We start from the raw sequence: 27,994 nt of genomic DNA on the forward strand, positions 1-27,994 counted from the left end.
GGAGCTATTTCTAGCATAAGGGGAAAGAGAAAACTTTTCTTTCTTTATATGTTTTCATGATGTAGCTAATACTCGAAGTAAAGCTACGTTCACTCAATTTATTACTTGTTCAAAAGATCTTATGCCTACTCTTTTATTTAGACAAAAATCACAGCAAATTTCAAATTTGCTTTTTTTCAAACAAAACTTTTTATTTTGAAATAATTCTAGATTCACAGGAAGTTGCAAAAATACTATAGAGAGGTCCTTTGTAACCTTCATTCCCCCTTGTCTAATGATTACATGTTACAAAAGTATAGTAGAGTATCAGAACCAGGAAATTAACATTGGTACAATATGTGCATATAGTTCAATGCCATTTTATCACCCACCACCACAATCAAAATACAGAACCACTCCAATTGCCACAAAGACCTCCCTTGTGCATGAAACCCCTTTATTCGAACTTGCTTTCACATGAACAAAAGTGCTTTTAAGATTTCCTACAGAAAAAAATGTTTGCTTATCAGTTTAAACAAAAAAGCATTTCTACTTTATTTAAATTTCTGTCTTTCCTCCCTTTTTCTTTTCTTTTATTTTCTAAGTGTCACCATACTTAGTAGACCTGGTTTGATGTTGGGAGAGGCAGTACAAAAATATATACGGCTATGTTCTGATGCACCTGCATTTCTGGTCCAAGCTCTTTCTCTAACTTTCTGCCTTGGGTTTTCATTGCCTCATTTCTAAATTGAGGAGTCAGAGCAGACAATCTCCTAGGTCCAACTCTATTCTGAAATCCACACTTGATTTAATGGTACCGTACCACTTTTTAACAATCTCAAGTAAAGAACATAGAAGAACTAAAACTCTGTTGAGTATCAAAAATGGAAAGCTGATAAAATGCGACAAAATAGTCTGGCATTAGGAAGCTTCCACCCATATGCTGCTGGGCTTTGGTTATTTTCATTTGCTGGATTTTTTTTCTGTCACTGGAGCAGCTGCAGGAATTCAAGCGCCCTGGACAGACTGCATAACAGGCATTAGGAGACATCCCTGATTATCCCTGACAGGCAGGCTGGGAACTTTTCTGGGAAAATTCAAAGGCTGGACATGAGCTACTTGATCTGGAGGAGTCATTAGCGGTCGAAGAATAATGCTGGCTACTTTCAGGCACACAAACCCCAACCACTTTGGCCCTGATCTCCATGACCGCAATAGATTTTTGGAAAGTGTGAGGTTAAATTCATTTCCTAGTTCCAATGAAGATATAAAATTGAGTGTTATAAAGTGAGTTGTCAGTAAAAATGAAATGGGGAACTAGAGATAGTAAGTGGGCCCTACAGTGGATGTCTCTAAAGTCAACCAGAAAAAAATAGATGAGCATTAAGGCAATATCAAGATGCAAAATGAAGTTGGACATAATGCATCCTCACAGAAGGCATGCAAAATACAAGTTTCTAGACATTGATTTAGCCTGAAATGACTTGATTAAATTCAAGTAGTGTGCAATGGATTCCGCGGCTGTGTTGGGGTAGTAATTGCTTTACCATTGTGCTAAGCTTTTGGACCACAGCTTTCCAAGTTGCAGGTTGGGATGCAGAGTTGGGGCAGGGAGTGTAAGAATCTGGGAAGGTGATCTCGGAGCTTCCGAAGAGAGGACCAGTTGCTATGATATCCATCCCCTAAACCAAAGGCCAGCATTTTTGTTAACTTGGTTCTGATATTTTGCTTTTAATACAGAATCTATTCACTATTTTAACAGTATCTAAGAGTCTCAGTGACATGAATACAAAAACACAAGTACTGAAACCAATTTTCAAGTCCACGTAAATTACCCAAACCATTCTGCATCGCCACTAAATGGTACACTTATTGCAAAATATTTTTATTTTGAGCATTTCAAAAGGCTTCCAGTTCTCTAAAGCACAAACACTGGTTGCCTATCTAGAAGGCAGAAAGCAGGTGTTTTGACCTCAGTTGTGTAAATAGGTAAGCAGAGTCAGAGGCGGCTGAATAAAGACTAGTGAAGTAATTTGGTGAAGGTACAGTTTATGGACACAAACCATTTTGATAATTTGGATTAACAAAGCCATTGTGCCAAATCCACAGTGAGGTGGAGGCCAGTGCAGTTCTTTAAAAGTTGTCATTTTTATTGGTGGAAAACTTGCTTCTCCTTAGTGCTGGTGCCTCTTAAAAATAAATGACAAAAAAGGAGTTTGTGGTGTTTCAATCAACAATGCAGATAATGTATTGACTTATGGATACCTTTATTAAGTTTTTATTCATTTCTACCATTCCCCTATATTTGTAGTAGCCCCATGTTGTGACAATGTGTGATTCATGGCTAGTGAGAGCTGCACATGCAAGCCCTTCAGTCCTCAGAGGTTTCACTGACCCTCTGTGGTTTCTACAGCAAGGTGGTTAGTGCATGGGAGACCCCAGGAAGCCTATAAACAACCCCACCACTATTAAGGAAAGAGAGTGTAAGCCTTCTTTCCTGCTGCCTACGGTCCAACTTTTTTCTCCTCTCCAGGCTTAACAGTGAGGGGAGGGAGACAAATGTTGAGGAAGATATGATAGGTAGCCTCAAAAAGAGTAAAAATTAGAAATCAAGACTTACTTGTAACCCCAGGTCTTTACAACACAGGTCTCTAGTGATGCCTTTAAATGTTTTAATCTATTATTAGTTATTTTTAAAAGAAATTATGCCTAGAAAAATGATGACTGCTTCTACTTGCTTCTAGTTGAAGGGTTTGCATTGAGAACTATCAGTTCAGGCTTCTTTCAAAAAAGGCAGGGTCATGGTAACCATCCCCAAAATGTCTCCCTAAATTCTAAAGGCCATGAAAGTACTGTCAGGTAAATGTGGAATAAGTGTTTAGCACGGCTAACAGAGTTATAAATACATCCAACTTATATGTACAGTAGAGCTGTATTTGTATAGCATATGCTAATTTCATTCATGTCAATTTCCTTTGTTGGTCATTAGGTACAGAATCCATGTTTATATTTATATATCTCTATATATGGTCATCAGATAGGGCTTAAAGGGAAAATATTCTTCCAATTGAATCGGAGGTTTTTGGTTTATGGCCTCTTGGCTTCTCAAGTTTATTGCTAGTCAAACATATTTAATGCTGAAGTCTTGCTAAAATAAAATCTGTTTTGAAGGGATCTGCTATTGCTTCCATTTTTGAAGTGATGCACTACTGGAAAATTTGGGGCTGTGTGCTCCCCATAATGCTGTGGACAGGCTTGGGACAGGACTGGAAATTCAGGATCCAAACAAACACCTGTAGGCAGTACGTAAGATGGATATTCTGTAATTAAATTTTGTTCCTCAGCAAAGAGACTGACATTAATGTTACTGGGTATTTTTAGTTCTTAGTAATACAGACTTTTGGATAGTTACAGTTAATGTAGATGTTAAAAGAATGATTTATTACTGCAAAATAAGCTTCATTTCAGAAATATCTCTTTTACAAATAAAAATTAAGAAAAAGTTGCATAAATCCAGAAAATAAAACCACTTCTATATTTAGATATTCAGAAATGTTAACTAAGTCCTTCGTAAATGAAGCCAGTTCTATTCATCAGCAAAGAAGGATAAGATTCAGAAATACTTCTAGTGCCAATTGTGAGACTGTTCAGAAAGGGAAATAGTCCAAGCAACAGATTTGTCACTCTTGGAGAAATGGGGACATTTTTGAGCCCTGTTCTTGGAAGAGTGCCAGTCTTGAATATAGTTCTGTTGAATATGCCAGAACATATACACATAAATGAATTTTTGCCTCAAAGTGTTCACCTTTACTTATTCTGTTTACTGTTTACTTATTCTGTTTTTACAAGTTATAAAACTATTTTTGGAGCTGAATTTTGGGGAATTGCCTTTAATATCATGAGAATATCAAGACCATTCACTGTATTTTTGTGTTTTTTAAGCATCTTTTCCATATATAAAATTTGCATGCCATAAACTTTACCCTTTTAAAATGTAATTTAATTGTTTCAGTATATTCACAGAGTGAAGCCATCACTATCATCTATTTATTATTTTAAACTCGCAGTATTCTGAGAAACCAGTGTCTGCCTTCAGTGACCCCTAGACGGGAAGTTGTGATATGCTAGCAGCAAGGCTTGTTCTGGTCAGCCATATTCACTGATAACGTTTTGTATTTTAAATTTTGTTGTTTTGTTTCTGTCCCACTTTGCTGAAATCTCCAGAACATTCCCAAATATTACTTTACTCTCCATTCCCAAATATTACTTTGCTGAGTCTTGCTGTGTCACTCAAGCTAGAGTGGCAGATTGCAGTGGTGTAATCATAGCTCACTGCAACCTTGAACTCCTAGGCTCAAGGAGTACGTTGGACTACATGTCTGTAGTAGTGAAGCTACTCCTTGGACTACCTCAGCCACTTGAGTAGCCTGGACTACAGGTGTGTGCCACTATGCCTAGCTAATTTTTTTTAGTTTTTGTAAAGACAGGGTCTTCCTGTGCTGCCCAGGCTTGTCTCAAACTCCTAGGCTCAAGTGATCCTCCTGCCACAGCCTCCCAAAGAGCTGGCATTAGCGGCGTGAGCCACCACACCCAGCCACCTTATACAAAAATAGTTTATTTCACATATAATTTGGTTTTTCCCTCCCATGAGGGGATTATTCTTAAACAGGTAAATTTCCCATTGGGGTATTAGAACAGAAAAATTCAAGATACAATACAGATAACTTCCCTGGTTATACAGAGTATTTTGCTCACTACAGAGTAGTTGAGGGTACTCTACTGGGTACACCCAACAGGCGTGGGAGGTCATGCCCAATGGCCAGATCTAACATTCTTTCTGCTGACTCCAAGTCTTTAGACAAAACTTCTCTTTCTTAACCAATTGCAAATCAGAAAATATCTGAATCTAACTATGGCTTATAAGACCGGCTTCAAGATATTCCACCTTTTCAGGTCAAACAAATGCATAGCCTCCATGTATTAATTTGTGACTTTGCCTGTAACTTTAATCTCCCTGTCTTTAAAAATTCTTACATGTAAGACATCAGGGAGTTCAGGTCTTAAGCATGAGCTGTTTGATTCTCCTTGCTTGGTGCCCTGCAATAAATGCCTCACTGTCTCTGGCTGCAAATCCTAATGTCAGTGTTTAGCTTTGCTGTGCCAAACACGTAGATGCAAGTTTGGTAACATATCCATTAAATGTAGAGAAAATTTTTTTCTTGCTGGTTTGGTTTCTGGGTTTGTTTTGTTTTGTTTTGTTTTGTTTGCTAACTAAATTTTTGGGATATTAAATAATGTTAAGATTAAATTCTACTTACAGAGGTGAGCAGGTCCTTTCACTGTAATTCTCACACTTCGACTTCCCAAAGGAACAGCGATTACATTTTCTTCTCCTGGGAAAGAATAGAAGACTACAATAAAACCAGTATACTAAAGACCCATGAAAATGAGCAAGTCAATCAAAACTGGGACGTCTGCAAAGTACTCTTCACTATATTTAAGAAATCTTTGGAAATCACCAACTGTGTGTAAATAAGATGAATACATAATTTCATTTAAATACACCCTTAAATAACATTAAATAAACGTTTAAAGTAAAAGCACTGCCCACTACCTCAGTTGCCTTTACTCTCAGGTCCCAATCCATGTGCTTTGATGAGGGTCTGCAAACTGTGGCCCCTGGGCCAAATCTGGCCACACCTCTTCATTCATTCATTTAAGGCCGTTTTTGCTCTTCAAGGCAGAATTGAGTTGTAGTAATGAAGACCATGTGGCTCAATAAGGCTAAAATATTTACTGTACTATTTGGTGTTTCACAGAAAAATGTCATGATCCTTGGCCTAGGCAATTACCTACTGGAAATCCTGGTCCTTATAGATGTTTTTTCACACTGTTACATATTCTGATACTTTAATTTTTATGCTCATATAATAATCTAAGCTCATATATGATATTTTATCCCACTAGTCCCCTATCTGAACATTGTTTCTAAATGAAACTAGAACATTATCAATGAAATGAATTACTTCAAGTGGATGTTTTTTGTCTAACTTACACAGAACAATGTTTGTGGATACTCTCCAGAGTGACAGTGAAGCAAAGGATATCAATATATTGATTGACTAGTTTGCAAGTTTTATTAAATTGAAATACCTGTTTATTATTAAAAATTAGAAAATGCAGATAAACAAAAATATAAAATAAAGCTTTTTCTAATCCTATTGCCCAGAGATCATCACTTCTAACACTTCAATGAATGTCCATTCCAGATGTTTGTTTGTTTTTAATATGTATACCTGTAAAAGGAAAGAATGAACCATACCTAAATGTCCATCAGTATGGGAAAGATTACATAAACAAGTATATCCATTCTAAGGAATACTCTAAAACTGATAAAAGTAATGATTAGAAGCTGTATGACCTGATGTGGAAAGCCTGCCAAATACATTGGAGACTTTAAAAAGAAGATTAAAAAACAGGGCAGTAATATCTTAGATATGACACTAAAAGCACAGGAAACACATGAAAAAAAAGACTAAATGTGACCACATCAAAATAAAACCTTTGCAAATGAAAAAACACTATGAACAGAGTGTAGAGGCAACCCACAGAATGGGAGAAAACATCTGCAAATCACATCTTGAAAGGGATTACTATCTAGAATATATAAAGAATGCTTACAACTCAACTACAACAAAAAGCAACCCATTCAATAAAAAGGAATAAAAGACTCTGATTTCTCCAAAACAGCTACACAAATGGCCAATAAGCACATGACAATGCTCAATATCAATAACTGTTAGGGAAATGAAAATCAAAACCACAGTCAGGTACCACCTCACACCCATCAGGATGACAATTATACAAACAAAACAAAACAAGGAGAAAATAACAAATATTGGTGAGTACGTGGAGAAACTGGAACCCTTGTGAACTGATGGTGAAAATTTTAAATGGTACAACTACTACTGAAAATAGTATGGCAATTCCTCAAGATATTAAACATAGACCTAACATATGATCCAGCAATTCCACCTTTGGGAATATACCCAAAAGAATTGAAAGCAGGGACACAAACAGATATTGGTACATTCACGATCATGGCAGCATTATTCACAATAGGCAAAAGGAAGAAACAACCCAAGTATCTATCCATGGATGAATGGATAATGCTGTTTTTGCTCTACGAAAGCAGAACTGAGTCATGGTAATAAAGACCATACAGCTCAATAAGCCTAAAATATTTACTGTGCTATCTGTCCTTTCACAGAAAAGATTTTGTGATCCTTGGCCTAGACAATTACCTACTAGAAATCTTGGTCCTCACAGATGTTTTCTGGTATATACTTACAAGGGAATCTTAATTTATCTTTTTTTTAAAAAGGAGGGGGCCAGGCACAGTGGCTCACATCTGTAGTCTCAGCACTTTGAGAGGCCAAGGCAGGAGGATGGCTTGAGCCCAGGAGTTTGAGACTAGCCTGGGCAACATAGGGAAACCTCGTCACTACAAAAAATTTTATAAAATTAGGTGGGTATGGTGGCATGCACCTGTAGTCCCAGCTACTTGGGAGACTGGGGTGGGAGGATTGCTTGAGCCCAGGAGATTGAGGCTGCAGTGAGCCATGATTGACCCACTATACTCCAGCCTGGGTAACGCAGCAAGAGCTTGCCTAAAAAAAAAAAAAAAAAAAAGGAAAGGAAATGACACATACTACAGCATCAGTCATTTTAACGATGCTAGCAACCAGCTCATCGTTTTGAAAACTGGCAAATAAAGAAAAGATTAATGTATTCATCATGCTTTGTTGCTTTCATTTGTTTGTTTTGTTTTGTTTTTTGAGAGAATCTCATTTTGTTACCCAGCTAGAGTGCAGTGGTCTGATCTAGGCTCACTGCAACCTCCACCTCCTAGGCTCAAGTGATCCTCCCAACTCAGCTTCCTGAGTAGCTGGGGCTACGGGTGTGTGCCAGCATGCCTGGCTAATTTTTGAATTTTTTGTAGAGACTAATTTAAACAAAATATAATGGAGTAAAGACTTCTGAAAAATCCTCTCCTCCATAAAATCAATAAAAACACCAGCAAAAATGGTCAGAACCAACGTTTGTAAAACTCTTGAAATTAACCAAAGGCTTATAACAATCTGAGCAGTAATTATTCAAGGAAAGTGCTAAGAACAGTGAGCTTTGTGGCATGCTAAGCTGCCTATTCTCATCTCTCCATTCTCCACCTCCATGGTAACCTTGAAAACAACAGCCCATAATCACAGTGCAAACCAGCAGCCTGGCAGACTCTGAAGGGGTAAAATGGGTTTGGAGCTCCTTCAATGCCCAATTCCCAATTATTTGACCTGTGTAGTGGTTCCCTGGAAGACTTCGCTCACAAAGCTGTCTTTAGTTTACCTAACTGGGAGTTTGCCCAGTTTAAACAGCTTTTCCCCAGGAGGCATTTGTCCAAAACAATCAGAGATACTTGTTTAACATTGAGGCTGCATGAGGTTGTGGATAACAACTGGGGAAATCAATAAGCTAACCAAAAAGCTGGGAATGAGATGTCCACAGGTAGCTTTGAAAAGCTCCAACATATTCCTGAAAATCTAGAAGACCACAAGTCTATGTGGGGCTCTGCACATGCCAGAGTTTTGTGCATGCCCAGAAAAGACTTGAGAAGGTCCTAAGCTCTCATCTCTGGGTAACCTACAGCAGGAAGTAAAGTAAGTAAAGGCTAGAACAAAGTTGTCAACTACCTTGGCTGAGTGTTGAAGGTTTACCCCAACACAGACACATATGCGTGTACATGTGCACATGCGCGCGCGCGCGCACACACACACACACACACAGAGCCCACTAAAAATAACCAAGTCTCCATGAAAAACCAGGTAATTCCAGGTCTGAAGTAGGGAAAACTCAAGGTGGGCTTGGAATACCTGTTTCTCTAGAAACCAAGGCAGTGTCTAAAATTCAACAGAATTATGACAAAAGAAGTCAGTTTAAAGTGCTCCCACTGGCTACATTTGGACAATTTGAAACCTAAAAAGAATACTGTTGGTAATATTAAAAAATATTGAATAAATTTAAATCTCTGAATACAGAGTGAGAAATTAAAAAACAGAAACCTTTTTTTAAAAACAGAAGAATGAGTGTAGAAGGAATGATAGAATTAGAAAATTGCCATTTGCAACTCTCTGTGTTAAGTACTGTTTCAGGCAAGGATCATCAATGTACACTAAAGCCATGATGTGAAAGATTATTGCAAGAGAGAATATTTACGCCTTGTCAAGGTATCACTCTGCAGATTTCTTACAGGGAAACATGGATCTATACAACAGAGTATGTGTAGTTCACCACCTGTGCAAGTAATACTGGGTCAAGGTGACAACATGAGCTTCCTGATATGATGCAACATAATCATGCATCACTTTTGATGTGCTGCTGCCACAAATGTTCAATCCAATTCTAATCAAGACTCAGACTTTACTGATCAATTCATAGGAATTATGTGAGGGAGATCAACAAATTAAATGGAAAACGATCAGACAAATCCAGAATATGGGACATCCTACAATACAACTGGAATGAACTCTTTAAAAAGTCAAATACCATGAAAAAGTAAGTGCATTAAATAAAAGACACTAAAGACATAGGAAAGCTAAAAGCCATGAGTGAGCCTTGACCAGTTCAAGGGGAAAAACAATTATAAAAGGAGAAATTTTAATATGGATTGGAAATTAGATAATATTTAGAAATTACAATTTTTAGGTATACTAGTGAGATAATGTTATAAAGAAGATCCTAATTTTTTGGAGAGCCATGCTAAAGTATTAATATTTACAAGTAAGTGTTGTGATGTCTGTAAATTAACAAGGCTCAGCTAGCTAGTTGGATAGAGGAATAAGATAGATGGATAGATAGATAGATAGATAGATAGATAGATAGAGTGATAGAGTGATAGATAGGGATAATGATCCAATGTGGCAAAATATAAGTAATTATTGAATCTAGATGAAAAAATGTACAGCAGTTAATTGTGTTATTTTATCAACTTTTACGTATGCTTGAAAATTTTACAGTACAATTTTGGGAATAAAACCACATTTCAATGTCACTAACATCCATTTGATACCAAATTCCTAAATAAAATATTTGAAAAGAAAATTTAATAGTAAACTTGAATAATTATGCACTATATCCAAATGGAATTTACTCAAGAAATGCAAGTGTTGTTCTAAATTAGAAGACCTACTAATGTAATCTCCCATATTAATAGACAAAGTAGAAAAGTTTGATCACCTCAAGTAAGTTTCTAGCATTTAGTAAAATTCAGTCATTATTCCTGATAAAAATTCTGCATGTATAATAAAGTAAATGTTTGTAACATCATTTATAATGCAAGCATCATGATTAATATGCTTAATGCTTAAACATTAGAAACACTGCTGTTTAACTGGGGAAATGATGGGATACCAGTTACCACCGCACGACTTAAGAGTTTTTAAAAGATTGGCCAACAAAATCAGGGAAGAAAAAATAGTCTAAGCATTAGAAATCAAGAAGAAATTAATATTTAAAAAATTACATATTAGAAATACCAAGAATAATCATTTAGAAAAATAATGGAACAAAATGCCCCCATTTGCAATGGCTAGAAAACAGATGGAAGATGTTGGAATGAACTTTTATAAAACGGGCAAAACTGGCTGGGTGTGGTGGCTCATGCCTGTAATCCTAGCACTTTGGCAGGCTGAGGCAGGTGGATCACCTGAGGTCAGGAATTCAAGACCAGCCTGGCCAACATGGTAAAATCCCGTCTCTATTAAAAAATACAAAATTTAGCTGGGCATGGTGGCACGTGCCTGTGGTCCCAGCTACTCAGGAGGCTGAGGCTGGGGAATCACTTGAACCCAGGAGGCAGAGGTTGCAGTGAGCTGAGATTGCGCCACTGCACTTCAGCCTGGGCAACAGAGCAAGACTCCATCTCAGAAAAAAAAAGTCGGGGGCGGTGGTTACAGCTTACAAAAAGAACATTTAAATCTCTCTCTCAAAACATAAAAAAAGTCTTGAGAAAATCAAAGGAAAATATTAATTCATTTGCAATAAAAATTAAAGAAAATTAAATACCCAGGAAGAAAAAAATTATATTTATAGGCAAATACTCTTTTCTTAATATCCAGAGTGTTTACAAATCAATAAGAAAAAAACATAAATTAGCAGCAAAACTGTTCAAACACTTGAAAAACTAGTTCGCAGAAAAATCAAAATGTCAAGAAGACTATGAAAAGATAGAAGAGAAATTACAGTATCTTTGAGAACTAAAAGCACATAAAGATATGCTTGCACAAATTTGCAAAGATGTTGCAATACCGAGAAAAAATCTAAATGCTCACTGATATGGGTTTGGTTAAATAAATTATGTAACATCCTCTTACATTACCAGTTAAAAAACAAGCCAGCTGGGCACAGTGGGTCACGCCTGTAATCCCAGCGCTTTGTGAGGCTGAGGCGGGTGGATCACTTGAGGTCAGAAGTTTGAGACCAGCCTGGCCAATACAGTGAAACCCTGTCTCTACTAAAAAGTACAAAAATTAGCTGGGCATGGTGGCTGGCACCTGTAATCCAGGAGGCTGAGGCACAAGAATCGCGTGAACCCAGGAGCTGGAAGTTGCACTGAGCTGAGATCACACCACTAAATACCAGCCTGAGTGACAAAGCAAGACTCCGTCTCAAAAACAAAAAAACAAGACAACTTTTGAGAACTGATAGGCAAAAAACCTCAGTGAATAAAAGCAAATTGTAAAAAAATTTATACCTAATGATCAATTCTGTATATTTCTCAAAAGCATACATGCTTGTATGGAAAGTTGCACACATATACATCCATAGCAAATATCTTAATAGAAGCAACCATTCATACTGTTTAGACCTCTAAAAATGGAACTGGTGAGGAGTTTGTGGATGGTAGAGGGTGACTTTTACTTTCTATTTTATATCCTTCTGTACCATTGGAAGTTTTTACAAAAAGTATGTCTTATTTTACAATATAAATTATCAATATATATTATGCACTTCACCCTCACCCCAGGAAGGATACATACTAATATGATAACAGGTGTAATAGGTGTAATCTCTTGGCAATGTGATTGATTACATGACATGTTTGTCAATTTCCTTGCCTAGATATTCTGGATTTTTTACAATAAATATACAGAATATTATATATGTAATAAAAATTGTTTTGAAAATACATATAAATTAGAAAGCTTTACTGAACTGAAGAAAACCTATATGTGCAGATTGGCTGGGCTTCGCACTCTCTTGCAAAACCTTTGTGAATGTAAGCTATGATGTCTTGGGGAGTATATTCCAACCATTGCCCCATTGATAATTACATACTTTAGTGAAACCTTGCAAATGAAACCCCCTTGCAGTTGATTTTAGCCAAAAAGGCTCAAACTTGAGGAAAATGTTCTTCTGGGTGGAGCTGCCTACTATATTACTCTTGGAGAGAAAGCACACTGCAGCACACCTAGGCAAAGCTAGGAACAAGGAGCATCCTATAAGGATCTTCTCCTAAACTGGAATTTCCTTTCATTTCTGTAACCCTCCAGTAAAGTTTGATACATTTGTAGAAGTGTCTGTGATATGCTGATAGGGGAGTACCTCCCAAATGTTTTATCTAAATATGAATCATCTAGAAAACTTGTTAAAACACAGATGCCTGCCTACCCCACCGACAGAAATTCAGATCCAGTAGTTTAGGGTGGAGCCCAAGAATGTACCCGACCAGCAGCCTCCCAGGTGATGCTGATGCTGCTAGACTGTGAGCCACGTTTTGAGCAGCGTGGGTACAGGGCATAGAGATGGAAAACTCAAGGTCATAAAGGGCAGAAAGGGAGGACTGGTCCATAGTCACAAACTTCTCAGCATTTCTTCACTGTCCTGCAGGAGATGGCCCAGTTCTAGGTCTGACCAGAAATGAAATGAGAATCCTGTGAGGCAGACGATTTTAAAGAGGGAGGGGCCAGGAGTACTAATGCAGATAAGGGCTTAAAAGTGGCTGTTGGATGAGCAGTAAAGAGATTGTTAATGTCCTCTGTCAAAGCAGTTTTAATCAAGTAGCTGGCAGAGGAAGCTGTGATCTGAGGAATACATGATGATGCAAAATTAGAGCCAGCAAGTGTAAACAGTTTTTTCAAGACTTGGCAATAAAGAATAGGTTAAAGATTAGGGTGGTAGCTGGAGATGTGATTATGTTTAAAAGAGTGTTCTATACACATATAATTTTAAAATATTTTATATATAAATATTATACACCCATATACATACACATATATATTCATATATATATATACACACATATGTACAGACATAGACATTTTTAAAATTATACTTTTATTTAAGATGGGAGAGATCTGCTGGTCATATTAGCCCTGATAGGAAAGAAAGAGTGAAAGAAGATAAAGGAGAGAGGGGATGATGGGTGGAGTGAGTTCTCTGAGGACACAGAGGGAGCTGGAATGCAGAGCACAGATGGAGGGATTAATTAGTCTTGGAAAGGAAGACAGACACTTGTGCCTCTGTAGTGGGAGGAAGCAGGGAATGGATGGGTGCAGCTGCAGGGCGAGGTCTCTTCTGATGGTTTCTGTTTTACTGGGGTTCTTTTTTTTTTTTTCCCTAATCTTCCTTGGAGCCTTGCACAGAATCAGTTTTGGTAATAAATGGTGCATAAATGTTTTTGAAAGGAGGGTATATTCCCTCACCATGCAATGCTCTGTTACCTATTAAAGTAACATAAATAATTATATTGTGCAGATTCTATATGTAATTTTCACTCACTTCAATGTACTAAAGTCTCTCCGAAGTTCTACTGACTTCAATTTCTTCTTACATAACTATAGGGGATTTTCTTTACATATTTTGATGTAAGGGTATTTGGTTTACAAATTATTTAAACTATTTGTTTTTTGATTATCAACAAAGTATTCATTTGGTATTTTTGCTCGAAATTCTACTTGTACTGATACAAAGACTACTACCCATGCTTGCTTTATTTTGCCTTTTGGAATTGGCCATTGAAACATCGCAGACAAATGGCCTCCTGGTAAAGGCCCCTCTGAGTCTGGAGGTAGACCTGGGGCTGAAGACAATGATGGAGAGAGGAAGTAATTGTAAGTACAGTAAGAAAGAGCAGGCTGCTGCCTATGGTTCAGCACAAGCTCAGTACAGACTGCCTGAAACCTCCTATCAGAAGAATGTAGATGGCATTGCCAAGCAGATCTGATTCTAAGCCTCCGTTGAAATCCTATACTTTGTAATGGTGCAGAAGCCAATTATTGAAAAGATATCGGATGGTGGCTGGGCGTGGTGGCTCATGCCTATATAATCCCAGGACTTTGGGAGGCTAAGGCAGGAGATCACTTGAGGTTAGCAGTTTGAGGTCTACCTGGGCAACATAGTGAGAACTTGTCTCAAAAAAACTGAAAAATTAGCCAGGCGTGGTGATACATGCCTGCAGTCCCAGCTACCTAAGAGGCTGCGGCAGGAGGATCCCTTGAACCTAGGAGGTCGAGGCTGCAGTGAGCCATGATTATGCCATTGCATTTAGCCTAGACGATTGTGTCTAATTAAAAAAAGAAAACATATAAGATGCAGAGAAAAGGCTTCCTCTCTGTCCCATCCTATGGTGTCACCAACAGTAGGCTCATGTCTGGGACACCTAAATTTTTTATTGATAGTGGTAACTGGCTCCTGCTGATCACATTCATAGTTTGGAATTATTCCAAAACTGTCTCATTGAAATTTGGTGGTAAGAGATTCCTGATACTGTTACTCACTGTGCCATCCAGCAGAACTCCTTCTTGTTACTCTTTAAGTGCCATTTGCATTAGTTTTACTCTACAAACTACTGGGAGAGGCAATATGGTATAGTGGTTACAATCACAGATTCTGGAGCCAGACAACCTGGGTTGGAATACCAGCACTGCCACTTGCTGTGTGACCTTGAGCAAGTTACTTACTCTCTCTGTGCCTCAGTTACATCTGTAAAATGAGGATAATAGGAATACCTGTTCCAAGGGGTTGTTGTGAGTGTTTAATAAGGTAATATATGCAAAGGGCTTAGAAAAGAACCTGGTACCAATTAGGGGTTGGGTAAGTGTAAGTTATTATTAAAACCATGTTGAGCACTTACTACGCCCCCAGGCACCATGCTAAGGAACTTTCCATGAATTACCTCATTCATTCTAATGAAAACTCATTTCTACAATTAAGACAATTAAACTTTTACAAGGTTAAAGTGACTTGCCCAAGATCACAGAGTTCCCAAGCATTAGAACCAGGGGTAGAACCCAAAACTACACTTCAAACCCTTCTACTATGAGACCAAGTGATGCTGTATAAACTCAAACTCACCCATCACATAGAGTTTCATTTTATGGGTTTCACTTGTTTGATTTTGCAATCACTGGACTGACCTAAGATTCACTGACTTTCCCTCCCACACATAAATGCTCAAGTCCAGCTGTTCCATCATATTTTTTCTATGTCTCATTTCCTGTTGGATATCACAGCTTTGCTAAGTAGCAAGATATACAGGAAATAAATTGTCCACACAATATTAACTAATCAATAAACATCAGTTTCAGTCCAGAAGGACTGTAATTTATATCAGATCATTTATTTTCTCTATAAAGTTCAACCAGAACTACAACAACCTAAATATATACATTCCAAGGTAAACAAGGAAAAGGATGTCTTAGAGCCTCTCACTTTGACAACCTCATCCCACTTTTCTATTCTTGGATTTTGTTTTTGTTTTTGTTTTTTTTGGTGTGTGTTTTTTTAGTTGGTTGGGTATTTTTTTTTCCTGAACAAAATTTTCTGTCAAGTATTTTTCATGTTACTTTTCTAGAACCTGCATTTATTTTCTCCTTCTATGTAGATTTAAACACACCAGCATGCACACACAAACACACACACACCATTCCCAAAGTATAAAGTCGTTTTTTAAAAGAAGTATCTAAATACATGCTAATACTAATAATTTGAACCCTATAGAAAATGGCAAAAAAATAGGCTTTCTTTTTAAGGAATGCATTTCTTTAAAATGAGATAATGTTGTGAAAACATTTTTTAAACTGAAAAAAAAAAAGTGTTTGTTAATGCCCTCACACACCCATAACTATTTGGCATCACTTAGACCAAAAAGAGTTACCTAGGTAGGGTGCGGTGGCTCACTCCTGTAATCCCAGCACTTTGGGAGGCTGACACTAGTGGATCACCTGAGATCAGGAGTTCAAGACCAGCTGACCAACATGGTGAAACCCCATCTCTACTAAAAATACAAAATTAACTGGGCATGGTGGTGTGTGCCTGTAATCCCAGCTATTCAGGAGGCTGAGGCAGGAGAATTGCTTGAACCTGGGAGGTAGAGGTTGCAGCGAGCCGAGATTGCACCACTACACTCCAGCCTGGGCAACAAGAGCAAAACTTCACCTCAAAAAAAAAAAAAAAAAAAAAAAAGAGTTAGCCTAGTGTGGCATTGTGCATAACAGGGTCTGCACAACTTTTCAAAAGTAGGATAGCAAGGTTTGCTTCAAGCTCATCTGTCATTCTGTAGCAGCAGCAGGGGATTTTGGAAGGTGAGAAAAGGAAATGTCAATGGGTGGCAACACTGATTCTGCAGCTGGAAGACTGTCTATACACTACTTTGCAAATGGGACTGAGAAAAATGAAATATGTCAGTGAGCAAAAGCAGAAAAAGCAAACGTAGGAAATTAACAGCAAATTTTTTACAAAGTAAGGAAGCAACACAGCAGAGCTTTGCCTTGGTGAGAACAATCGGCTGAAAACTGACTCATGCTCTGAGTTGTTAGGGTACATTACTGAAGTCTCCAATTGCTGAATCTGCAAATGAGTATCTTCAGCCCTTAGGCCCTATGCAGAAACATCTGCTCCCAACCTGAGGGATGTTTATTTACTGGCCTAAATTGCCTTTACCTCAAAAGACCATAGTAACAGGCAGACTGCCTAATAACGTATGCTTCTGTGCTCATTGGCAGGGCTAGCTTTGGAACCGCAAGCAGGAGAGGGGACTATGTTCCTCAGCATCTAATAAATATCTGTCCAGATGTTCTTCAGCATCGTAGTGTAACTCTCATTTTCTGCCCTTTAAACTTCATCTAAGAAATCAGGAGGCTGGTGAGGATAAGATGGTCATCTGCCTTCTGACTCTGTAGTGGGGCATCAGACACTGAAAAGCAGAGATGTTGACCAAAGGCACATGCCAGGACCACCTGGAAAGTTTGGCGACCTACGATTGGCCAGATTTACTCCTCAAAATTGTAGGGTGGGGCCTGAGGATCAGAACATGGGACAAGTTCCACAGGTGCTCTTGATGTGCACGCTGGGTCAGGAACCATGGAGCTGAGCTCTGCCAAGGGGAAACAAGGGGTAGGTTGATTAAGGCAACATTTGCTCCCCTCTGGCCCCATTTTTATGCTACCTTTGTTCTCTCTCCTATCACTCTAGGCCTCGATACACCTCTCACCTCATACTCATCTAGCTGTTCTTGGAAGACAGTTTGGGAGGGTGGTTAAGAGCATGAACTCTAAGGTCAGAAGCATCTTGACCACTCACCAGTTGTGAGACCTTGACCAAGGTGCTTAATTTCACTGAGCCTATTTCTCCATTTGTTAAATGGGGAGTATATAGTAGTACTCAACTTGTAGGGTTAAGAATAAATAATGTCATATATGACAAATACACTGTAATACATCCAGTGTAAGCATACAAACTCTGGGGGCCACTATTATTATTATTATTGTCCCAATAAGTATTTTCCCTAATAGTCCTAGTGCTTTCATCTGGTCAGCAGATGCCAGGTCTTCTGAGTGACCCCAGGTGTTACAGTGCTTGCCTGCCAATAAGCTGCTTCTGATTTTAACTCACATTCCTCAGGGACTGCTGCCATAGGGATGCTGCTCTAAGTGGGCTCTTCAATTCTGCGTAGGTCAGGTCAACAGGCCTCTACTGAAAACATACTGGGTGCCAGGTACTGGGCCAGGTGCACAAGGTTCTTGAGGAGCTCACATACCAATGAGGGGGTCACAAACTAAAACTCTCTCTTGCAGGTTGTGACAATAGCATATTAAAAGGCAACCAAGTAGCAGTTCAAGAGCGATAAGAAGAAACTTCACACCGACTCACTCTGGTGGCGTATCTAAAATTTCCTGGACCCTATCAAACTAAAGACGAGCGATCACTGTCAAGTCTTTCATTAAAAGTTCAGAAAATGGCTTCATACAAGTTCCTGTGACTTGTTTCTCTAAACGCCATTCAATCCTAAGATCTATTTTCAAACAAGGAACAAATTACACATACACTTAATAGATTTTCCGAGCTAGAAGAGGTCTTAGAAATTGACCATGCTCACTGTGCAGATGAAAAAGTTGAGGTCCCAGTAAATGAAGCATCTTGCCTAAGAAGATAGATTGTTAGAGGCCAAACTGAGGTTATTACCCTAGTCTTTGGCTTCCAGTCCAGTTCTATTGCACAATATCGTTTAGTCCCACTGAAATCATTAACAGGAAGCAGAATCATCTCCAGCGAAGGGTATGCATTCATTTGTTCAACATTAACTGAGCTCCTATGATGTGTTCTGCACCAGCACCAGTAATAAAATGGTGAACACCATAGACGTGGCGCTGCTCTTGCAAAGCTTACTAGTGGGAGAGGCAAGGCGTACCAAGGAATGCCTTAGAAGAGGGTGTGTTTATTTTCATAATGTCAAAAGTTGAGTGAAATGCTGGTGTTCCCAGTTGGCCTTAGGTAACACTTGATCAATAGATTTGGCTGCCATGTAAAAATGGACAAAAAGTTTAGAATAGACAAGCTGAGTGTATCTTTTTGCCTCACACGTGTGTGCCCTGGTGTGGGCAAGACCAAAATAAGGAACAAACCTGGAACTACAACTGAGTTCCTAAATGCCAAGCCAAGACTCTCCAAATAGTTATGTTTGCTTCTTTGTTGTTGTTTTAAGAGCTTTCTCTCTTTAATACCTGAGTGGCCTCTAGTTCCCTTTTCCAATATCCAAAGCTGTTTATGTTGGTTGTCAGTTCCGTCTCTCTCCTCCTCCCTCTGAACAGGAAATTTGTGTGTTGTATCTGGATAAATTTCTGATTTTTCTCATAGCAAAGGTTTCGGCTCCAGGCTCTTACACCTTGTGTCTGCCTCACTGCATGATGGAAATGATATCCTGTGTGCAGCCTTGCACTTTCCCCAGTGCAGGGATGTGCCAACAGCATCTCATTGCCATGTCCTGACTCAGGGTGAGTCCCAGGGAAGATCGAAATGAATGCTTGGCAAGGTGTGGACGTAGGAGCTGCGTGGATTCTGCAGGCTCCAGTGATGCACACTCAGGGGGAGACATGGCTTCATTTCCCACATTTCTTTCACACAAAGCATGATTATAGGGAAATGCTTCCATATGGCCTAGGGAAAATCCCAGCCAAAAACAGCTTCAGCTGGTCAGTTTCAGAGCTCTAACAGACGTGAAGGGGCCATAATAAGAATCAAGATGATGAAGGACTATGTTTTCAGGCAGGCAGGAATCTTTGCTACCTATGCCTTACTTAGCTCAAGCACAGGTATACAGAACCCAATAAAATGCCAGCATTCTGTGGGATGCTCCTAGCTTACACCATGTCACTTATGCCCTGAACTGAGGATCTGTCTGTGCACTCCTGTTACACTTTCTATGTAGAATTTGATTTTAAAAAATTGAACATTTTAGGGGTACTTAACCTGGAATGTCCTAAACAGGCATCAGGGGTCTGAGAACCCCACAAAAAATCAGTATGGCAAATTTGGGGCTTATAAATACACATGTATTTTCCTGGAAAGAAAATGCATAACTTCAGAGTCTCAAAAGCATATGTAATCCAAAAGCTGAAAAGAGACAGACAGAACAATGAACTACCTTGCATTTCAGTACCTCTTCTGCACGCTTCTCCAAATAAGATTGCCCCTTGGCACAACTTCATTTGGCATCTACTCTGGTTCAATTAGAATTATCTCAAGTTCTAATCTTTCTTGGACCCTGACAAAACGAGGTATTTTCTGATGAGATTTCCAAACTTTCTAAGGCTAGGGCTAACTCTATGTACCTCCAATACACCCGGATCTGGCTATTGTCTATCTCCCTTAGTCCCGTCATCCACATGCCTTCCTGAATGAATATTTCTCAGTATAGCCTGTCTCTTCAAACTGTGTTCACTGATCTGAGTCCTAAAACTTTGGTTTCTCCTATAATTCACTCTTTTTTTCACACTTTCAAGGCTTTCCTCTATACCAAGCAGTAGTTCTCTTAAAATCAATCCCCAGATGGACTGATTATTGACTTTCAAATATGTTTACAAATACCTACACTTACACTTAAAGTATATAAGAGGTGTTGAAATGGGAAAAGTTCCCTTATCCCCCACGCAGGGCATGCAACGGGGGAGTAGTTTGCTTCTTCAGTGCCCCGCAGCTTAAACCCCTAGGAGGAACATCCAGATGGGCAGGTTATGGGGAATGTGGGGCTCCAACCCCATGGCAGCATCTAGAACTGAGTGTTTAAAGTTCCTGAAGTTCCAGCGGGTGTTAAGAGTGTGCTCTCTCAGCTCAGCTGTTCTCAGGTGGCTGTGTTAATCAGCTCAGTTAGACCCTCTGCCTTATCTCAAGGACAGAGGGCTTTCTGTATCCCAGGGTTCTTGCCCTAGTGTACTGGAAAAATCAGATCACACATGGGCTTGGAGAATGAGTACAAAGTTTTATTTAATGGAGGAGGTAGCTCTCAGCAGATGGATGGGGAGGAAGAAGGAGGATGGAGTGGGAAAGTCGTCTTCCCCTGGAGTCTGGGCTCTCCTCCACCCACCCTCTGCCAAATTTCCCTCTGGGTCTGTGTCGCTGCACTGCCAACGGCCTGTCAGTGTCTGTGTGTTCTTCGCTGGTGTGTTCCTCTGCACGTCCAGTAGCTTGTGCATGTGCCTGCTAGGGTCTTGGGGTTTTTATAAGCACAGGACGGGGGGCATGGCGGGCCACAGTGGTCTTAGAAAATGCAACATTTGGGTGTGAAAACAGGAGTCCCTGTCCTCACCTAGGCCCGTGCGCACAGGCCTGAGGGTGGAGCCCTAGCCGGGGACCCTGCCCTTCTCTACCCAACACTTTCCTGCTCCCCTCCCGTATCAGTGTGACATTCTTTGGTGCCCCAATGAGTAACATTTTTAATAAAAATGCAGCTAGCATTTACTGAGTACTCTCTAGTACTCCACTATTTGGAGTCCTCAACATGGGTTGATTTTTTAAATCCTGACAACAGCTCTACAAAGGCAGTACTGTTGTTATTCCCAGTTTAAAATTAGAAATCCAAGATACCCATGGAAGTTAAATAATTTAAATAACTCACACAGCTTGTAAGCAACAGACCCAGGACTTAACCCTGGAAGGCTGGCCCCAGACCCCAATTTCTTAATCACTTCCCAATATTTCCTTTCATAATTAATTATGGGAGATGTTTCTTTACTTTCTGGTCCTTAGTTTCCTCATCTGTAAAACAAGTAGGACATCATCCAAACTATAATGCAAGGATGCTGGTAGAATTAAATGATATGATATGTCTGAAGAGAACTTTGGGAATTATAAAGCATTTGATCAATATTAGTAATAACAAACAGATGGAATGTTAACTACTTGGTTTCCTGCCTCCTTGGAAGCCAGGGTGTTATATGCCACAGTTCTGGTCAATGAAGAAAAATTCCCTGGGGAGAATATCCACATCCCAGATAATAAGGAGGAACAGAGTGTGAAAAGCATTTTTTAAATACTATGTTCTTTATAATGACATAGGCAAAAGCCACCCTCCAAGGGTGTGAGAAGAGAGAAAGGTGCCTGGTTCCTGAAAGACACAGTGAAACAGCATCCCCAGCCTCAGCTGCCTACTCCAGGCTTCTTGTCAGAAAAGATTTATAAATTCCAATGTTTCCAAGTTGAGTTTTCTGTGATTTGAGTAGAATACATTCTTCATTGATATATCACCATTTAAAGCCACCTCTTTCATGAAGTCCGTAAATTGGAACCTTCATGAATTCATGGTTTCCAATCTCAGCTAGGCCCTCACAGCTATTCCTCTTTGTACTGTTGATGAATTCCTTCTTCTTTCCTTCATGGGAACAGGCTCAAGTCTCTGAGCCCTCACTCCTAGTGGCCAAGTCTATCTCCTAATAAAGAGCCAAATAAAGACAATAGCCTGGAACACCTCATGGTGTTCTCCAACCAGCCCTATAGAGTTATCCAGTTGTTGACAGGGTGTTGGTCTGTTCCCCTCTTCTTATCCTGAGCAAATCCTTCCCTTTATACATTCTCACCTTCTCTTCACCCACCAACCCACTGCAATCAAGCTTTGGTTTCAGCCTGCAGTTCATCAAAATCACTCTTGCTGACATCACAAATGACCTTCAAATTGCCAAAGACAAACTTTTGGGCCCTTATTCCAGTTTAATTCATAAGTGCATTTAACATTGTTGGCCACCTCCATCTCGTTTTTGAAACTACTTATTCCTTTGGGGTCCATGGTCCTGCTCTTGCTCAGTTCTGCATTTACCTACTTACACTATTCATTCCTTCTCTGTTGGATTCCCTTAAACGTCTTCTTTGGCTAAATGCTTTGACTTTAGCTTTTCCTCAAGATGCAATTATTGGCTTCCTTTTATATTCTACAAACTCTCTTTGGATAAACTCACCTACTTTTATTACGGAATGCCACCAACAAGGGGTTTTGCTATCAGCCATGATAAACTAGCATGTTTCAGATCAACCCTCCAACCACAAACAAAACACAATCAATATCTGCTTGCAGGCATCAGGAAGATACTGAGGTACTGGATACTTATGGGGTCAAAATTTTGGTAAGAATAAAATTCAGGTGAAACCAGGATGCGGAGGTTGCAGTGAGCTGAGGTCGTGCCACTGCACTCCAGCCTGGTGACAGAGCAAGACTGTCTCAAAAAAAAAAAAAAAAAAAAGAATAAAATTCAGGGAGCTGGACTCTCATCTTTGATATGTGTCTCCTCTTCATGAATTCCTTACTCAAATGAATAGCAAACATGTCCACCCAGCTGCGCAAGATGGAAAATTTGGGACATTCTAGCTGCTCCTTTTCTCTTATAGCCTTCATTGAAAGAATTACCAAGCTCTGTTCATTCTACATCTCAAAGATCTCTCCACCTGTTCCTTCCTCTAGGTTTCCTGCCATGCTACCCTAGATCACAGCTTCATTATTTTAAACACTCTTGAAAATTTTGAAAACCCTTCCTATTTGGACTTCCTGCTTCCAGGTTCATCTGACAGGTAGTTGAGACTATATGGCCAGCAAAGCCTGAAATATTTACTATCTATGCCTTTACAAAAAAAGTTTACTGATTCCCCAAACTAAAGGATTTTTTAAAAGACAGATATTAAAGTGAAAAGGTGGAAATTTCCAAATACATAAAACTTAGAAACTCTAAGTTTTGACTTTCAACAAAATTGAAAGTCAAATAACAAACTGGAACCACATTTGAAATAAGTATGACAGATAAAATGTTAGTATTTGTGATTTCTCAAAAGCTCTCAACAATGAAGAAAAGATCTACATCCAAACAGCAAAATTGATAAACAGCTTCAATAGTTAACCGAGAAATTAAAAAGTATAAATGGTCAATAGATACATGATAATATTTTCTACCTTGTTAGCCATCAAAGGAAGACAAATTATTATTTCACGATTTACCTAAAAAATTTGCAAATATATATATTTTAAATAGTAATACCCTGCATTGGCAAAGGTTCAAAGAAACAGGTCCTCTTTGAAGATACAATGGGATCAAAAGTTTGATACACACTTTTTGGAAGAAATTTCGCTTTTAGAAAATGGGTCAAAAGCTATTTTCAGCTAAAAAGGCTTAGCATTCAGAAAATGTTATTTAGCAATAGATGGTCTAAAATACATCTTGTATGATGGTAATACTGTATTGGGTTTAAAACCTACTTTTTTCAGGAGAAACCTGTGACTTCGATTGTCCCCGTACGAGCCTGCAGGTGGAGCCATCGCCAGCACAGACTCCACAGTTGTCCTCCTTGGCACTGCTTCCCAGTTGCCGATCGCAGCCCACTGCCTGCCAACAGAAGCATGGCGGTCAGTGGTGCCCAAAGCCAGGGGAGGGGGAGCTCCCTTCATTTCAGGAACCTTAGTTGTGATGTAATCCTTAAATTTACAGGTTGGCTCTCTTGTATGAGAACACAGTTTTATGAATGTGAATGATATAATATCTTACAGGATAGTATCATTTATATGATTCTAATGCAAGACCCCAAAATTAATAAAGATTTGAAGCTGTTCCTCCATGCCCCGTCTCTTTTCTATTTATATTTTATTCAGATTTCTTTCTTTTTTTTTTTTTTTTTTGAGACAAGATCTCACTCTGTTGCCCAGGCTGGAGTGCAATAGTGAGATCATGGCTCACTGCAGCCTCAACCTCCTGGGCTCAAGAGATCCTGCCACCTCCCTCAAGTAGCTGGGATCACTTGAGCCTGGGAGGTTGAGTGACAGGCCTGTGCCCCAACACCCAGCTTTTCAAAATCTGATGTGAAAACAGGGTCTCCCTATGTTGCCCAGACTGGTCTCAAATTCCTGGACTCAAGTGATCCTCCTGCCTTGGCCTCTCAAAGTGCTGGGATGACAGGCATGCACCAAAGCGCCCAGCCCAGATACTTTTATGTACATAAAATAAACAGAACATTACCGTTCTTTTCTCTCTCCCCTCTCTCCTCAGCCCTACACTTACTTGCCCTGTTTTCTCATTTCCTTGCCAAAACAACCACTGTCCTAAATTTGATGTATAACCTTCTGATTCATAGTTTTACTTTAAATATCTTTTTTTTCTGTTTTTACTTCTATCCCTACATACCTATATCCCTATATCCATATAGTAATATCTGCTTGTAGTCTTTATCTATATCTTTACATCTCCTTGTCTGTATCATTAGCTGTACGTATACCTGTGTATCCCCATCTCTGCCATTATATCTGTAATTTATAAACAATTTTTAAAATATAAGAAGGAATTAATAGGAGAGATGGTTCATATAAAATATGTTTATATAGTTATCTTTCTTTCTTTTGTCATTTTTCATGTGTACATATGTGTGCATATTTGCTAGATGATAAGCTTCCCTATATGAGAAAAAAGGGCCATGTCTTACACTTCTTTTTATCTCATAAGCATGTATTTTACATAATGCATAAAAGACAATAATATCAACTGATCTGATGGTTTACCTTTTCCTTCCCATATTCATCTAACTTTATTTATATTTATACACCTGGTGTTTAAGTGCAGGGACTTTGGAGGAAGAAAACACCCACTTACAAACCTGGACCCACCGACCACCCCTTTCAAGCTGCAGGATGTTGAAAAATTCAAACTCTCAGAGACTCCTTTCCCTCAACAGTAAAACAGAGATAATAATACCAATATATACTTCACATAGGGCCTAGTAAGGATTCAATGAGAAAATACACTTAAAACTCTTAGTATAATGATTCAAACATTATAAAGAATTCAATAAAAGAGGGCCAATTTTATTATTTCTCTCTGTTTTTTATCTTGTTTTGACTCTCAGGTATCCTCCATGCTTCAGCTTGGAGAGTTGTTGAGTCAGATCCCATACCCAAGCTGTTGAAGAGAAAATGAAACTAGAGGAAGTTGAGACAATATTCATACACTATCCTTTCCAAAATTTTGGGGTTGAAGGGAAGGAGAAAGATCAAGTGAAAATTTCAGGGAGAGGTAGTAAGTTCCAAGGAAGTTTAGGGAATAGCTTATGATTAGAGATATTTTCAAATTCACAAAGGGTTATCAGGAGGAAAGGGTCTACTTTTGATCTGTGTATTTCCGAATGGTAAAAGCTACAGGTTTAAGCATAATTTGGATCAATATGAGAAAGTTTGAAAAGTTAGAGTTATTTAATACTAAGTATTCAATCATGGTCTAGGAGACTTCTTGGTGGGAAAATTGTAGGGGGAATTAAATTATTAGATGAGTAGTTTAATCCAATGACGTTTGAAATCCTCTAATCCTGATTATATGATTTTATAAAGATAGTAATACAATATTAATAATTGCTGATTTTTATTGAATGCTTAGCATGTATCTGACATTATGCCATGAATATTGTACACATTGTTTCATTGAATCTTCAGAGCAATTTTATGATGTAGGTGATACCTTTTATCTCTATTTTATAAATAAGGAATCTAAACATTACTGAGTTAAATGATTTGCCAATATTAAACAGCCAGTATTATATATATAAACTATTACCAGTGTTGGTAATAGTTTTAAAATCCAGGTTATCTGACCCAGAATCTTAACACTACATTACAACTTCCTCTACCTTAAGTATCAACAGATAGACAACAACAACGAAAACCCAGTTACATAGGTCATTATATTAATATTTACAAGTACATATGGAACAACTTAAGAGTAATTGATTTTGGAAACACACTTGCATGGTCGAGATTCAATCAATGAGTAACTTGTGTTCATGCAACTTTCTCCAAGGGGAGTAATTTACTATTAAATTATAGAAACACTGATGCTGGGCCAAGCTCTGTCCTCACACATTCATGTCCCTGAGCACTCTGCATTTCATGAGAATGAGAATCACTCTCTATCTGGTCATCCAGGAAGGGTGTGGGTTTAGGAGCTAGGAGGGGCTTGTTATGAAGAGTGTTTAAGGCCTTGCAAGATCTCGGGCAACTGAATACCTCCCTGAGCACTTATATTTGCTTCATATATTTTTTTAAAGTTATAGTTCATCCAAATCTTACAGCCAAATAAAGCATGTGAAAACATCACAGAAAAATGATACTTGAAAAGAAGGTCTTGCCTTGTGATTCATAAGGAATAAGCCAGCAATGACCTTGAAATTGAGGGGCTACTGAATTTTGGCTTTCATATCCCATCATAATCAACAATAAACAACTTCTAAAACAATTGCCTGAAGTGTTTCCAACTTCTATGACATCGTCTGAAGTCATGATCTCTAATTATATTGATTTATTAGCTACTAATTGACAGATTTATCAATAAAATTTATTAACATCTATGAAATAACCATTTTCTATATTGCCAGACACTACAGAGTATAAATTAATAATGTAAGATTCTTACCTTACAGTGTAGTTAATGAGAAAAGTTACACAAGATAGTGGATGACATAAACAAATATTTAAAATATATGAGTAGTTCTTTTTGGAAGAAATATTCATCTATAAATCATCACTTCAGCTAAACATTATTTCACAGTTCGTGCATATGATTTCCTGATCAGCTAAAAGAAGATAGTACTTAAATAAGTGGCACTAATCCAAATGAAGCAAAATATAAATTTTTCAGAGAAGTCAAATTTAATCCTTCAAGAACAAAACAATTTTTTTAAAATCAACTTTTGTTTGAAATCTCTGCAAACTGAATTCTAACTTGGGGAAAAAAAATCTGACATTTTTGCCTTAAAAGTCAGAGTATATGAAGCTGTGGTAGTCACATTTTGCTTCTTTCACCCCACAGAAGGTATGTTCTTCACCCTCTTTGAAGTTAGGTGTGGTCATTAATTAACTTTGGCCAAGGAAATATGAGTCTAAGTGATTGATCTGTGTCAATTCTATAAGGAGATTTAAGGGTCAGTGTCTGAGTCCCATGTTCCCTTTGCACTATTGCAGTTACTACATTAAAAATGTGTCCAAATAAAGCCTTCTTCAGCCTGAGTCTCCGAGACGTTCTAAGAGCTGAGGGTCCTGTTGATCGCTGTTGGGCAAGGGGCATCAGCAAGAAGTAACCTTTAACGGTTTAAGACACTGAGCTTTGGGGGTTGTTGGTTACTGCAGGAAAACCCAACCTACATTCTACAGGACTATAATTTAACCATTAACGGATAA

The 27,994-nt window shown here is 38.6% G+C and overlaps 1 protein-coding gene across 7 annotated transcripts in view; it reads right to left on the reverse strand.

Moving 5' to 3' along the window:
- ADAMTSL3 (ADAMTS like 3) overlaps positions 1-27,994 on the reverse strand; it is a 338,323-nt gene that overhangs the window by 160,830 nt on the left and 149,499 nt on the right. For all 7 annotated transcript variants that reach the window (XM_064366147.1, XM_064366148.1, XM_064366144.1 and 4 more), the window contains exons 7-8: positions 24,041-24,167; positions 5,298-5,372 (exon numbers count right to left, since the gene is read on the reverse strand). In XM_064366147.1, the coding sequence (XP_064222217.1) occupies positions 5,298-5,372; positions 24,041-24,167 (202 nt within the window). The remainder of the gene's footprint in view (positions 1-5,297; positions 5,373-24,040; positions 24,168-27,994) is intronic.

Source organism: Aotus nancymaae, unplaced genomic scaffold, assembly GCF_030222135.1.
Source record: "Aotus nancymaae isolate 86718 unplaced genomic scaffold, 86718_ANA_hifiasm-v0.15.2.pri h1tg000064l_0, whole genome shotgun sequence".
In the NCBI taxonomy this organism is placed as follows: Eukaryota; Metazoa; Chordata; class Mammalia; order Primates; family Aotidae; genus Aotus; species Aotus nancymaae.